Source organism: Palaemon carinicauda, chromosome 41 (assembly GCF_036898095.1).
Source record: "Palaemon carinicauda isolate YSFRI2023 chromosome 41, ASM3689809v2, whole genome shotgun sequence".
NCBI classification, from domain to species: domain Eukaryota; kingdom Metazoa; phylum Arthropoda; class Malacostraca; order Decapoda; family Palaemonidae; genus Palaemon; species Palaemon carinicauda.
This window is the reverse complement of record NC_090765.1, coordinates 32,045,305-32,060,343: the sequence shown is the minus strand read 5'-3', so window position 1 is coordinate 32,060,343 and position 15,039 is coordinate 32,045,305. Positions and strand designations below refer to the sequence as shown.

General features: G+C 41.2%; 1 protein-coding gene across 1 annotated transcript in view; it reads right to left on the bottom strand.

The window, feature by feature from the left end:
* The window catches only part of Gle1 (nucleoporin GLE1), a 46,168-nt gene extending 32,515 nt beyond the window's left edge, over positions 1-13,653 (bottom strand). The window contains exons 1-4 of the mRNA XM_068364459.1: positions 13,440-13,653; positions 9,605-9,801; positions 520-658; positions 21-193 (exon numbers count right to left, since the gene is read on the bottom strand). Coding sequence (XP_068220560.1) covers positions 21-193; positions 520-658; positions 9,605-9,801; positions 13,440-13,553 — 623 coding nt within the window. The 5' untranslated portion in view covers positions 13,554-13,653. The remainder of the gene's footprint in view (positions 1-20; positions 194-519; positions 659-9,604; positions 9,802-13,439) is intronic.
* Positions 13,654-15,039: the final 1,386 nt, after the last annotated feature.

The following is a 15,039-nucleotide window of genomic DNA, read 5'->3' as shown; positions in this document are numbered from 1 at the left end:
CATAGAAACAAAGCACTTACTCATTCTGTTGGAGGGTCTGACGTATTTCTTCCTTCTGCTTTTGCAATCTCATTACTTCCAATTCTATATTTTCATCACGTTCCTTGCAATACTGCTGGTACTGTAAACGCTGTTGTCGTTTAATTTCCTTTAGCTGGAGCAGGTACCTTTGGTAACAGCAGACCACATTTTGCTGAAAAATGTAAAGACTATAAAATACCTTGAAAAACTTTGTATTTACCTAATGAAAATATTGGAAAGTGAGTAATTGACAGAAATTCACTACTTACACTGAGATACTAACAAATATTCTAATACAGTACAGTATATAATACTCATCACCAAATCATATAATGTATACTCTCTTTATAATTACTGTATACAGTAATGCATATAATTTTTCCCAGCTCTATGATCTCACGATCTACATTATTATCAGTTTTTTGTTTTCTAATTCTTTAAAATAGAAAAAAAATAGTTAATCAAAGTCATATGCAATGAACCCAACATTTCACATACATCTTTAGTTTTTTTGCAATCTTCTTCAAGTTGCAATTCTTGTATTTTCATTAACACACTGTTCTGGTGACGCGCTAGTTCAGCTGTCCTAAGAGATGGGTGTCTGTCTTTTTCTTTGATTTCCTCAGCAGGGTCCATCCTGAAAAATAGTGTAACTTCACCTTAAAAATATTATATATGTAATGGTAAATGATTTGTGATTTCATTGACATGTTGATGCACTGTATGATAGCCAAAAAATAAAATTCAATAACAATTTTTTAAATTGAAATATGTTAATAAAATTATTATACAGGATTGTTCAGAATATCATATATACTGTACAAGTTATGACAACACTCAACAGTAATGTCTAAAGAGGCTTGGTGTATCTGAAGGAAGTGTCGAAACTATGAATCAATACTACACGCACACACAGACACTCTCTCTCTCTCTCTCTCTCTCTCTCTCTCTCTCTCTCTCTCTCTCTCTCTCTCTCTCTCTCTCTCTCTCTCTGTGTGTGTGTGAAAAGGACTTTTCCATTTCTTATTAACCCCTATTTTTGACTGCTCGCAATACAAAAATGTTATTTTCATTAGTAAAATAAATTTTTGAATATACTTACCCGATAATCATGTAGCTGTCAACTCTGTTGCCGACAGAAATCTACGGTCGGGATACGCCAGCGATCGCTATACAGGTGGGGGTGTACACAACAGCGCCATCTGTGGTCAGGTACTCCAGTACTTCTTGTCAACACCACCTCAATTTTTTCCTCGGTCCACTGGTTCTCTATGGGGAGGAAGGGTGGGTCAATTAAATCATGATTATCGGGTAAGTATATTCAAAAATTTATTTTACTAATGAAAATAACATTTTTCAATATTAATCTTACCCGATAATCATGTAGCTGATTCACACCCAGGGTGGTGGGTGGAGACCAGCATACATGTTAACAAAGAAGCTAAGTATCCCGTATTTTATTTTATTAGTTATTCAAAAATAACATAAAATAAATAAGTACCTGGTAAGGAAGACAACTTGAACCATTACTCTGCCTTTATTAAGTACGTCTTCCTTACTGAGCGTAGCGGTCCTCTTAGGATGCTGAACGACTCTTAGGTGCTGAAGTATAAAGGGCTGCAACCCATACTAAAGGACCTCATCACAACCTTTAACCTCGGCGCTTCTCAAGAAAGAATTGACCACCCGCCAAATCAACAAGGATGTGGAAGGCTTCTTAGCCGACCGTACAACCCATAAAAAGTATTCAAGAGAAAGGTTAAAAAGGTTATGGGATTATGGGAATGTAGTGGCTGAGCCCCCGCCTACTACTGCATTCGTTGCTACGAATGGTCCCAGGGTGTAGCAGTTCTCGTAAAGAGACTGGACATCTTTGAGATAGAATGATGCGAACACTGACTTGCTTCTCCAATAGGTTGCATCCATAACACTCTGCAGAGAACGGTTCTGTTTGAAGGCCACTGAAGTAGCCACAGCTCTCACTTCATGTGTCCTTACCTTCAGCAAAGCAAGGTCTTCTTCCTTCAGATGAGAATGTGCTTCCCTAATCAGGAGCCTGAATTAGTAATAAACTGAGTTCTTAGACCTTGGAAGAGAAGGCTTCTTGATAGCACACCATAAGGCTTCTGATTGTCCTCGTAAAGGTTATGACCTTTTTAGATAGTACCTAAGAGCTCTAACTGGGCAAAGTACTCTCTCCAGTTCGTTCCCCACCAAGTTGGACAGGCTTGGGATCTCGAACGACTTAGGCCAAGGACGTGAAGGAAGCTCGATTTAGCAAAAAACCGAGCTGCAAGGAACATGTAGCCGTTTCAGATGTGAAAACTATGTTCCTGCTGAAGGCGTGGATCTCACTTACTCTTTTAGCTGTTGTCAAGCACACGAGGAAAAGAGTTTTAATGTGAGGTCCTTAAAAGAGGCTGATTGGAGAGGTTCAAATCTTGATGACATAAGGAACCTTAGGACCACGTCTAGATTCCAGCCTGGAGTGGACAACCGACGTTCCTTTGAGGTCTCAAAAGACCTAAGGAGGTCCTGTAGATCTTTGTTGGTGGAAAGATCCAAGCCTCTGTGGCGGAAAACCGCTGCCAACATACTTCTGTAACCCTTGATCGTAGGAGCTGAAAGGGATCTTACGTTCCTTAGATGTAACAGGAAGTCAGCAATCTGGGTTACAGTGGTACTGGTTGAGGAAACTGCATTGGCCTTGTACCAGCTTCGGAAGACTTCCCCTTTAGACTGATAGACTCTGAGAGTGGATGTCCTCCTTGCTCTGGCAATCGCTCTGGCTGCCTCCTTCGAAAAGCCCCTAGCTCTTGAGAGTCTTTCGAAAGGCTGAAGGCAGTCAAACGAAGAGCGTGGAGGTTTGGGTGTACCTTCTTTACGTGAGGTAGACGTAGAAGGTCCACTCCTAGAGGAAGAGTCCTGGGAATGTCGACCAGCCATTGCAGTACCTCTATGAACCATTCTCTCGCGGGCCAGAGCGGAGCCAACCAACGTCAGCCGTGTCCCTTTGCGAGAGGTGAACTTCTGAAGTACCCTGTTGACAATCTTGAACGGCGGGAATGCATACAGGTCGAGATGGGACCAATCCAGCAGAAAAGCATCCACGTGAACGGCTGCTGGGTCTGGAATCGGAGAACAATACAACGGGAGCCTCTAGGTTATCGAGGTAGCGAACAGATCTATGGTTGGCTGACCCCACAGGGCCCAAAGTCTGCTGCAAACATTCTTGTGAAGGGTCCACTCTGTGGGGATGACCTGACCCTTTCGGCTAAGGCGATCTGCCATGACATTCATATCGCCCTGAATGAACCTCGTTACCAGCGTGAGGTTTCGATCTTTTGACCAGATGAGGAGGTCCCTTGCGATCTAGAACAACTTCCACGAATGAGTCCCTCCCTGCTTGGAGATGTAAGCCAAGGCTGTGGTGTTGTCAGAGTCCACCTCCACCACCTTGTTAAGCTGGAGGGACTTGAAGTTTATCAAGGCCAGATGAACCGCCAACAGCTCCTTGCAATTGATGTGAAGTGTCCTTTGCTCCTGATTCCATGTTCCCGAGCATTCCTGTCCGTCCAAAGTCGCACCCCAGCCCGTGTCTGATGCGTCAGAGAAGAGACGGCGGTCGGGTTTCTGAACAGCCAAAGGTAGACTTCCTTGAGAAGAAAGCTGTTCTTTCACCACGTGAGAGTAGACCTCCTCTCTTCGGAAACAGGAACTGAGACCGTCTCTAGCGTCATGTCCTTTATCCAGTGAGCAGCTAGATGATACTGAAGGGGGCGGAGGTGGCGTCTCCCTAACTCGATGAACAGGGCCAGCGATGAAAGTGTCCCTGTTAGACTCATCCACTACCTGACTGAGCATCGGTTCCTTCTCAGCATGCTCTGGATGCATTCTAGGGCTTGTTAGATCCTTGGGGCCGACGGAAAAGCCCGAAAAGCTCGACTCTGAAGATCCATACCCAGGTAGACAATGGTCTGGGATGGGACGAGCTGGGACTCCTCAAAATTGACCAGGAGGCCCAGTTCCTTGGTCAGATCCATAGTCCATCTGAGAATCTCCAGACAGCGACGACTTGTGGGAGCTCTTAAAAGCCAGTCGTCTGACGGAGCCGGACACAAGATCATGGTACTGCTGCACAGTCTGTGAACTGTCAACCATGGGGAAGCGAGGAAGTACAGCGACAACCCGAAGCTGTCTAGACTGTCTGGGTCGTACAGACAACTCCTTATCGGGTTGCTGAGGTTGCCGCACTGCGTCACAACAAGTCACTTCTGCTGGTTGTTGAACGTCTTCCCAGTGACACACTGACTCCGTAAACAAAAAATCCTCTAACAAGGACTAAGCTTGGACTGCATGTCTTGCAACAAAGCTCAAGGTCTAAGGGAGCAGGAGTGGTAACAGACGGGGTTAGCGACTGAAGTGGAACCATTACCCTCCCTGGAAGCATGTTATGCTTAAATAAAAGTCCATAGGAGGCTAAGCAGCTAAAGCCAAATGACAGAGTCCTCAAGGGAATATCAGAAGGAGGGAGAATAGCACTTTCTCATCTACAGGAACCATATCCGAGAAAAGCTAAGTTCTCTCAGTGAGGGTTTCACTGGTGCAAAAGCAGCAGACCAGAAGGCAACGTTATGAAACTGCTTGACAGTCTTGTGAGTTGGCAACAACCAAAGATGTGTGACTGAGGAGCATGCGGTAAGGTATGCAGAGCATGCTGTATGCAGAGCATGCTGTATGTAGAGCATGCTGTAAGGAAAGCAGAGCATGTTGCATGGCGTGCGGCTTATGCTGCATGGGATGAGGCTCATGCTGCATGGGATGAGGCTCATGCTGCATGGTATGAGGCTCATGCTGCATGGGATGAGGCTCATGTGCAAGGGATGAGGCTCATGCCGCATGCGTTGAGGAGGATGCCGCATAGTATGAGGCTCCTGCCTCATGGGTTGAGGCGGTTGCCGCATAGCATGAGGCTCCTGCCTCATGGTTTGAGGAGGATGCCGCATAGCATGAGGCTCCTCATAGCATGAGGCTCCTGCCTCATGGGTTGAGGAGGATGCCGCATAGCATGAGGCTCCTGCCTCATGGGTTGAGGAGGATGCCGCATAGCATGAGGCTCCTGCCTCATGGGTAGAGGAGGTTGCCGCATAGCATGAGGCTCCTGCCTCATGGGTTGAGGAGGATGCCGCATAGCATGAGGCTCCTCATAGCATGAGGTCCCTGCCTCATGGGTTGAGGAGGATGCCGCATAGCATGAGGCTCCTCATAGCATGAGGCTCCTGCCTCATGGGTTGAGGAGGATGCCGCATAGCATGAGGCTCCTGCCTCATGGTTTGAGGAGGATGCCGCATAGCATGAGGCTCCTGCCTCATGGGTAGAGGAGGTTGCCGCATAGCATGAGGCTGCTGCCTCATGGGTGGAGGAGGTTGCCGCAACGCATGAGGCTCCTGCCTCAAGGGTGGAGGAGGTTGCCTCAACGCATGAGGCTCCTGCCTCAAGGGTTGAGGAGGTTGCCGCATAGCAAGAGGCTCCTGCCTCATGGGTGGAGGAGGTTGCCTCAACGCATGAGGCTCCTGCCTCATGGGTGGAGGAGGTTGCCTCAACGCATGAGGCTCCTGCCTCAAGGGTTGAGGAGGTTGCCGCATAGCAAGAGGCTCCTGCCTCAAGGTAAGAGGAGGTTGATGCATAGCGCTGGTACCTGGCAACTCCCAATGCGGCAGCTCACGCATGGAGGCAGGAGGAGCCTCAACATCATACGTCTGGCAGGGTGGACTGCGCAGAGGTGGAGGAGCGCTCGCAGGAGGAGGTGTGCTAACCTTCTCTGCCTGAAACTCCTGCATCAAAACCGCAAGCTGAGACTGCATTGTCTGCAGCATAGACCACTAGGGTCTATGAAAGACAACAACAAACGGAGCTACTGTCCGTTGAGACTGAGGGTCTAAAACAGCTGGTGCGGCAACAGACGGAGTTACTGCCTGTTGCGGTACCACCTTGCCTCTCTGGGAGGTGTGCAGTTGTCGTACTGCAGCAAGTCCGAACTGACCCAGTGCTAATGGCTACACCTAGGAGTTGGACTTGCGCGGAAGGGACCGACTTGCACTTAAAAGCTGCAAGATTTGGTCCATGGTTTCTGCGAGAAACCTCTTCCGCAGACGAGGAATAAATGGGCTCTCTCGTCTTTGTGTGGGTGGGGTGATCACGTCGGCTACGTGAGTTGGTTACACCCGAAACCCCGGAGGGAAACGTCTGTTCGTCGATCAAGGCCTGATGAACCCATAAGTCCTTCGACGTTACTTCTCCCCTGGGCTTGGGAGCTTGTAAGAGGTCCCAGACTAGGCGAACAACTGGCACGAACAGACGAACCCTCGAACGCAACACTGTAACACTTTGCGCTTATCACTTTATCACTTTTGATTTTCTGTTTGCACTTATTTCACTGAACTCGAAACTTTAAGTGGTTTGTACCTGAAACACGCAATTCTATCCTTCATTAAAAGTTAGTAATCGCGAAAACAGTATTACAATGTAACAGAAAAACATAATGAAAGATCAATAATTCAGTGGCTGGAAAGGAGACTAAACACTAGATCAAATAAACTACGTTTAAAATCTCTCACCGCAAAAAGCCTGGGAACAAGAATAAAACTCTAGAAACGTTTACCTTCTTCCCCTAAAGAGACTAGGGAGAAGAGCAAAAACGATAAAAACGTTACCCGCTTGAACGAAACGTTTACCCTCCTCTCTCTCCCTCCGTCTCTATCTCTCTCTCTCTCTCTTTTGACTTAGAACCTGAGAGATGAGCCCAATTATATATATCGTTAAAACATATTATTGTTAAAGGAAAAAAACTGAAAGATTTCCCAAATAAAAAGTTCCTTTATTAGAATTAAAACCATTTAAGCTAAGAAAGAATGAACAAAACGCTAGAATCGGTTTACTCTTACTGCAACGTGAAACCGTGAATCTCTCTCTCTATCGTAACGATAGAGCGCAAGTTGAACGTTCTGAACGTCAACAACTGCAGAGACAAAACAAAACGTTAGTTCAACTTTGAAAACAGTACGAGACTAACAAAGAAATTCTTTCAAAAACATTAAAATAGCATAAAATGTTAACAGGTAAAAACGAAATGACGGGCTCAATGTTAATTAACTTCGGTTCCAAGAAAAGACCGCCTACTATTAGGAAAGGTCGCATTTTGTTAATCGAAGAGGCCTATAAAAGGCGGAGAGATATAAAATAAATCTATAACTTTGTTAAGCAAAATTAAGAAAGAGAGTCTATACTCTCTTCGACACCAACACTTCCGACTAAGGGAAGGGTCGGCCATTTAAAAGTGAAAGAGAGTTCATACTCTCTTCGTCACCAAAATTAAATCAAATTAATTCCAAAAAACTTGCTAAGCTAATGATAAAGCTTCCTGAATAGCGAAGGCTAAACTCTAGAGCAAATACATCACCAAATCGTGAACAATAACTCCAGAATCAACAGCGTATCCATGTAGGTCTAGCCGGAGGCACGACAAGAGGAAAAATTGAGGTGGTGTTGACAAGAAGTACTGGAGTACCTGACCACAGATGGCGCTGTTGTGTACACCCCCACCTGTATAGCGATCGCTGGCGTATCCCGACCGTAGATTTCTGTCGGGCAACAGAGTTGACAGCTACATGATTATCGGGTAAGATTAATATTGAAAAATAAAACTTACTGTGCAATCAATTAGAGTATATAACAAACTTCAAAAACATATTCCCTACTCTATACACTATTCTTTATTCAAATTGCTAAAAAATTGATTCTTACATACAATTGCAAATGTTTCTCTGTGCTCTACTTCTAGAAGCTTACTTGTATAAACCTAGGTATTCTATCTATTTTTCTGTTGGGTGCTTTCAGTTTTAATTTCAGTGTGGCAATGAGGAGCTGGTGACCACTACCAATATCTGGACCTCTATAGCTTTTTACATTTCTCAAGAGTCTTCCTTCTCTCTTTATTAATGGCAATATGATCTATTTGAATTTTGTAATTGCCACATGGGGAAGTCCATGTATACTTGTGGATGTTCTTGTGTTGAAAAAGAGTACCTCCAATGACATGATTGTTTGCTGAAGAGAAACTTATGAAATGTGCTACATTTTCATTTGCAACTTTGCCAAGACCATCGACACCCATAACATTCTCTATCCCTTAAATATTCCTTCCAACTTTAGCATTGAACTTGCCAATCACAATTTTCATATCTGTCTCTGAGATCTCATCTATTACACTTTGAAGTTCTTCATAGTATTCATCTTTCCTTTCTTTAGGGGAATCATTTGTTGGGGCATAGCAAACTATAATACTCATATTGCACTGCTTTGATTTGAACTTTGCTAGTAAACATCTGCTATTTACAGCTTTCCACTCCATTAATACCTTTTCTGCTCTTGGTGTCCTCATCATTCCTACAACTTTTCTTCCAACTCAATCTGATCTTCCTGAGTAGATATATATATTATCTTGGTCTAAAGTTTCCTTACCAATCCCCTTACAACGTGTTTCACTTAAGGTCAATATATCCAAACTATATTACATAAATTCACTTTCCACTTGCTGTAATTTCCCAATCTGATTCATGGTTCTAACATTCCAATTACCTATTTTCAGTTTGTCTTTAGTATTTATAAACCGGGCGATTCTTAGCACCCCGCTACGCCCAGGACTGGGGGCCATTCTTTCATCTTCTCTATCCATGACTGACTAAATCCATAAAGGATTCATTGGCTAGACACATCAAAGGATAGCCAGTTCCTTGTGATGCGCAGTGCCTATCTAACTAAGGCAAGTGACCCCTGCCAATCCATACTAATTCTAGTAAGATCAACCGCCATGCATCATAAGTAAAAGCCGAAGAAACAGTTTGTCCATTGCCTTAAAACCAATCCGTCACCCTGCTGCCAGTGACTTCATCGAGATTTAGGGAGTCATTTCACTCCACACCTAAAGCCCTTATTACCCCACCAAGTTGCTCATCCGCTCATACGAGTATAACAGTTGGCAAACATGAATTGCTAAGATATATCGCCTAGAACGGTAAAATATTGTTCACTGTGACAATATAAACAGTACACATTACAGCATTTAAACAATAAACTCCAAAGATGATCAAGAAAGATGAAAAGTAGATGATAACCTTAGAGCTGAAAAAAGAAATTACTCAGATGCATAATCACGGAATGCGCGTGGTACAGTCGTTTGTCGACAATTTGTGTGACTCTCAAGCCAAAGGAGAAAATCATAGCAATTAATACTGTTAAAAGGGAGCTTACTTTAACAAAAAAAAGGAAACGAGATTAGTTTGTTGTGCTTTTGGATGTGTGGAATGCATCGAGAATTTAAGTTATTTCTTTTGGGAAAAATTGTTTTGGTCTGCAAACATTTTGGGTTGCGAGTTCGCTACAAGAACAAATTAAATTTGTAACCTTAGATCCCGCTGTACTGTAAGTTATTTGGCATGGCAACCATCTTTATGAAGACTAGAGAATGAAGTCACACACACAAAAATAAATAAAGAGCAGAGAAATTAAGAAAAAAAAAACATACCAATCCAATGATGTTCCAACAACTGGAGGCATGTCATCAACTAAATTCTGTTCTTCATCTTCATTCTCCTCCTCTTCAGTATTTCCATCGCCAGCATCTTCACCAGACGAATCATCACCAAAGGCAAATTCCTCGGTAAAGCTAATAAGACTCAGGTCCCCTGGATCTGTTAAGTCATTCCTATTGTAATCCGAAAACTGTAATGGAAAACCAAAAAGTAAATACCGTATCTGGAATATATCACATACACTCAATGCTTTATAGCTTAAAATAAATAGCTTTACTCAACCTGAACTATTGTTGATTAAATAAAATATAAATGTTCTTTAGTTTACAGAGTAATCATATTTCAAAGAATTACAAAAATTATTCAACAAAGGAAGACAACAGGGGTAATCCACAAGTACAGAACATAGACAAGGAAAAAGTAGTTAGAGAAGCATAATACTGTACAAAAGCTAGAAAAAAAAATTATACTATACAGTGGTAAAAAGCTCTCTTAAATCTCTATTTATACAAGTGTTTTTATAAATTCTCTAAAAGAATAAAAAAATACCATTATTTCAATGTGTCATAAAATAGATTTATTTTGCTTATGCAATATACTGTAGTCCAAAATAAAGTGACACTAGTTAAGAATAAAATCATCAACTTGGAAAAAAATCTAATTGAGTCTTCCTCTCTCACAACACTTACTGGAAGAATGGATTCGCTGTAATTTCATCGTGGTAATTTTGCTGCAGTAATTTTATTGAAAAGCAAATACATAGAGAATTTCAGTGCAAAATTTGAGAAACCTTCGTATATGAGAAATATGTTGAGGAGTTTTCGCCCTGATACTGTAGTTAGCTTGAGACACAGTGACGATCCATATCGTCTCGAGGAACTGAGAAGCAGGACCAATGTTGGTACTAGAGCCTTTGAAAGAAGCGCTCCTAGAATTTTCAATAAGCTCCCCTTAGAGGTGAAGCAGAGCTTGAACTGCGATGTTTTCAAGAGAAAACTGAAGACGCACATCTTTGTTGATTGTTACCAATCGGGTGAGATGGACCCCTTCTACAAGGTCTAAATTGATGTCTTCGTCGTGCCCTCTGTAGCTACCGACTTCGGCAGAAAGAGGGCCAAGAGTGTCATCCAAAAGTAAAGTAAAAGTAAGTAAATAATTAAGCTGCAATACATTACATTGTAAGGTAATTTCATTGGAAGTAAATACATCACATAACTATGTTTACTCAGTGCAGGTGTGTATTGTTGGAAAAATATTGAACGATTTACCATTTGAAAACAGAATAAGTTTTGCAATTTTGTTGTAGGCGTTTTTACGATAACATTTATTATTATCATTATTATTACTTGCTAAGCTACAACCCTTGTAAAATTATGATGCTATAAGCCCAAGGGCTCAAACAGGGAAAATAGCTCAGTGAGGAAAGGAAATAAGGAAAAACTACAAGAAGTTTAAGAAAAATATCAAAATAAATCTTTGATATATAAACTATAAAACCTTGAAAATAACAAGAGGATAAAAATTTAAAAATAACAAGAGGAAGAGAATAAAGATGGAATAGTATGCCTGAGTGTATCCTCCGGCAAGAGACCTCTAACCCAAGACAGTGGAAGACCATGGTACATAGGCTATGGCACTACCAAAGAATAGAGAACAATGATTTGATTTTGGAGTGTCCTTCTCCTAGAAAAGCAGCTTACCATAGCTAAAGAGTCTCTTTTACTCTTACCAAAAGGAAAGTAACCACTTGACTATTTCAGTGCAGTAGTTAACCTCTTGAGAGAAGAAGAATTGTTTGGTAATTTCAGAGTTAAGTTCATGAGGAAAGAGGAGAATGTGTATAAAATAGGCCAGACTATTCTGTGTAGGCTATGTGTTGGCAAAGATGAAATGAGCTGTAACCACAGAGAGAGATCCAATGTACTGTAGTACTGTCTGGCCAGTTGAAGGACCCAATAACTCTCTAGTAGTAGTATTTCAATGGGTGGCTGGTGCCTTAGCCAACCTACTAATTTTTGTATAGAAGCGTTAATACTGTTATGTTGTTTTATATACCATATAAAAGTACAAAGATTGGACTTCCTAATCAAGTATGAGACATGTATATTGCAATTATTTACATATGCACAAACCAGCCTAGAAAAAATTTTCAACGCGAGCGTAAATTAAAAAAAAAATAGTTCTCATTGGAAATCAGCATAAGCTTGCCACGCATACTCTGCTACTACCCGTTTTCCTTTAGGCTCCGCATGTCCCTCGACTATCTTCCCTCTTGTGGTGTGAATTTTATTTTCCTTGTGTGAACCACGTATTTATGCTGAACTTCCCTCAAAAATACGTTAAGTATGATGCAGTAATTCGTGTCATTGGATCACTTACGGCAATAAATATTTTCGCACGTGATCGTGTCATTATCACCAGCGGGTTAGTCAGTTTCTCTACCATATTAGGATCATTGGCCTAGTGGATAACCACGGATTCACACCTCCAAACAATATGGTAAGACACATGTTAAAGTAAGGACATGACATCCTGGGAGGGAGGGTTCACAGGAGAGGCATAGACCACGGTAGAAAAAGTAGGTAAAGTCATGGCATCCAAAGTTAGGTTAGGTGGAGAACCTCATGCTAGGTCCTATTTCTATATTTGTTTCATAGTGAAAGAATATCAAGCATGAAAATACAAATAAAAAACAGTAGCATCGCTCTCAAAATGAAGCTAGGAGATTGTATATAAAAAGTCCCGAGATACGGGCTAAAAGTCACGTGTCCAATTAAAGTGCTGATTGGTCACTATAAGACGATTGGGGGTGAATGTAGTTTATCGGGACAGGGCGATATCTTTCTTATTACTTGCCCAATTGTTTTTCCTTATGGGGAAGATGTACTTTACTATGATCCGATATACCATAATATGAAGTTATTTCATATTTTCTAAGTTCAGCCCAAGAAGGGGGTCTGGGAGCTTGTGACCTGGGAACTACTAGGTTCGGTTAGGTTGGGTTTGTGGGGTTTGTATGATAGCGACAGTGGTTGGGGGGTCGCAGGGGGGTGTTAGACCCCCGTTAGGTCATTAGGAAGGTAAGGACACAGCTTGTAGGTCAGGTTAGGGGGGAGGGAGTTTGGGTTAGTTGTTGTCCATTTTTCTCGGTGTGTCCCCATAAACCACAAAGGCTCCTATTAGTTGGGTAACGCTCTCTGTGACGCTCCAATTAACTTTATGCGGATTAGTGGCAAGTGTGTCCGCTATTCTACACATTACTCCACTTAGAGAATCAATTCTTATTTCTAATTTCCATTGCAATCAAACAGCTTCCTAATTAAAATGCCTTTATTTAATTGCCAATTCTCGTTTATCATTTTAATCAAGCTGCACTTTCAATCGTCGGAGTCTTTGTGGAGTAATGTGTAGAATAGCGGACACACTTGCCACTATTATTATTATTATTATTACTATCCAAGCTACAACCCTAGTTGGAAAAGCAAGATGCTATAAGCCCAGGGGCTCCAACAGGGAAAAATAGCCCAGTGAGGAAAGGAAATAAGGAAATAAATAAATGATGAGAACAAATTAACAATAAATCATTCTAAAATAAGAAACAGCGTCAAAACAGACATGTCACATAATAAACTATCAACAACATCAAGTTAATTGGGGAGTCGCAGAGAGCGTAACCCAACTAATAAAATATGGTTAGATATAGGTTTTTTGGGGTTACAGCATAATTCTTTTATTTAGTCAAATAGTATTAATCTACAGACGCTCCTATATCTGCAAGAATGTCAGAGGAACCTGACCAAGAAGGAAAAAAGGTTTAGGTTTTCTTACCTCAGGATTATCAGGACCGAAGTCTTTAGGTGCCTTGTGCCAATGGGTTAAATTTTTGCTATTATTTAAAGCATCCAGAACTTTCTTTAAGTCTGTTGGATTTTCCGATTCCATAACTGGTAAAAAACTCTTTTTTTCAAAATACAATTCAAAATAAACATAACCACACGCAATGAGTATGGCTCTTCTTCTTCTTCTTGGTCCGAGTAATAGGGTTAGTCTATAGCTTGTCCATTGCACTTCACAAGATAGGACATAGGGTTAATGAGCAGTTAGTACTGACAATAACCTATTCATATTTATATCTCTAAATTACAACACTGTGGTCCTGTGTAACACTACTATACTATTTGGGGTGTGTACTGAGGAATAAGATAGGACATAGGGTTAATGAGCCTCTTAGTACTGACAATAACCTATTCATATTTATATCTCTAAATTACAACACTGTGGTCCTGTGTAACACTACTATACTATTTGGGGTGTGTACTGAGGAATAAGATAGGACATGGGTTAATGAGCAGTTAGTACTGACAATGACATATTCATATTTATATCTCTAAATTTCAACACTGTGATCCTGTGTAACACTACTATACTATTTGGGGTGTGTACTGAGGAATAAGATAGGACATAGGGTTAATGAGCCTCTTAGTACTGACAATAACCTATTCATATTTAAATCTCCAAATTTCAACTCTGTGATCCTGTGTAACACTACTATACTATTTGGGGTGTGTACTGAGGAATAAGATAGGACATAGGGTTAATGAGCCTCTTAGTACTGGCAATAACCTATTCATATCTATATCTCCAAATTTCAACACTGTGATCCTATGTAACACTACTATACTATTTGGGGTGTGTACTGAGGAATAAGATAGGACATAGGGTTAATGAGCAGTTAGTACTGACAATAACATATTCATGTCTATATCTCTAAATTGCAACACTGTGATCCTGTGTAACACTACTATACTATTTGGGGTGTGTACTGAGGAATAAGATAGGACATAGGGTTAATGAGCCTCTTAGTACTGACAATAACCTATTCATATCTATATCTCCAAATTTCAACACTGTGATCCTGTGTAACACTACTATACTATTTGGGGTGTGTACTGAGGAATAAGATAGGACATAGGGTTAATGAGCCTCTTAGAACTGACAATAACATATTCATATTTATATCTCCAAATTTCAACTCTGTGATCCTGTGTAACACTACTATACTATTTGGGGTGTGTACTGAGGAATAAGATAGGACATGGGTTAATGAGCAGTTAGTACTGACAATAACATATTCATATTTATATCTCTAAATTTCAACACTGTGATCCTGTGTAACACTACTATACTATTTGGGGTGTGTACTGAGGAATAAGATAGGACATAGGGTTAATGAGCCTCTTAGTACTGACAATAACCTATTCATATTTAAATCTCCAAATTTCAACTCTGTGATCCTGTGTAACACTACTATACTATTTGGGGTGTGTACTGAGGAATAAGATAGGACATAGGGTTAATGAGCCTCTTAGTACTGGCAATAACCTATTCATATCTATATCTCCAAATTTCAACACTGTGATCCTATGTA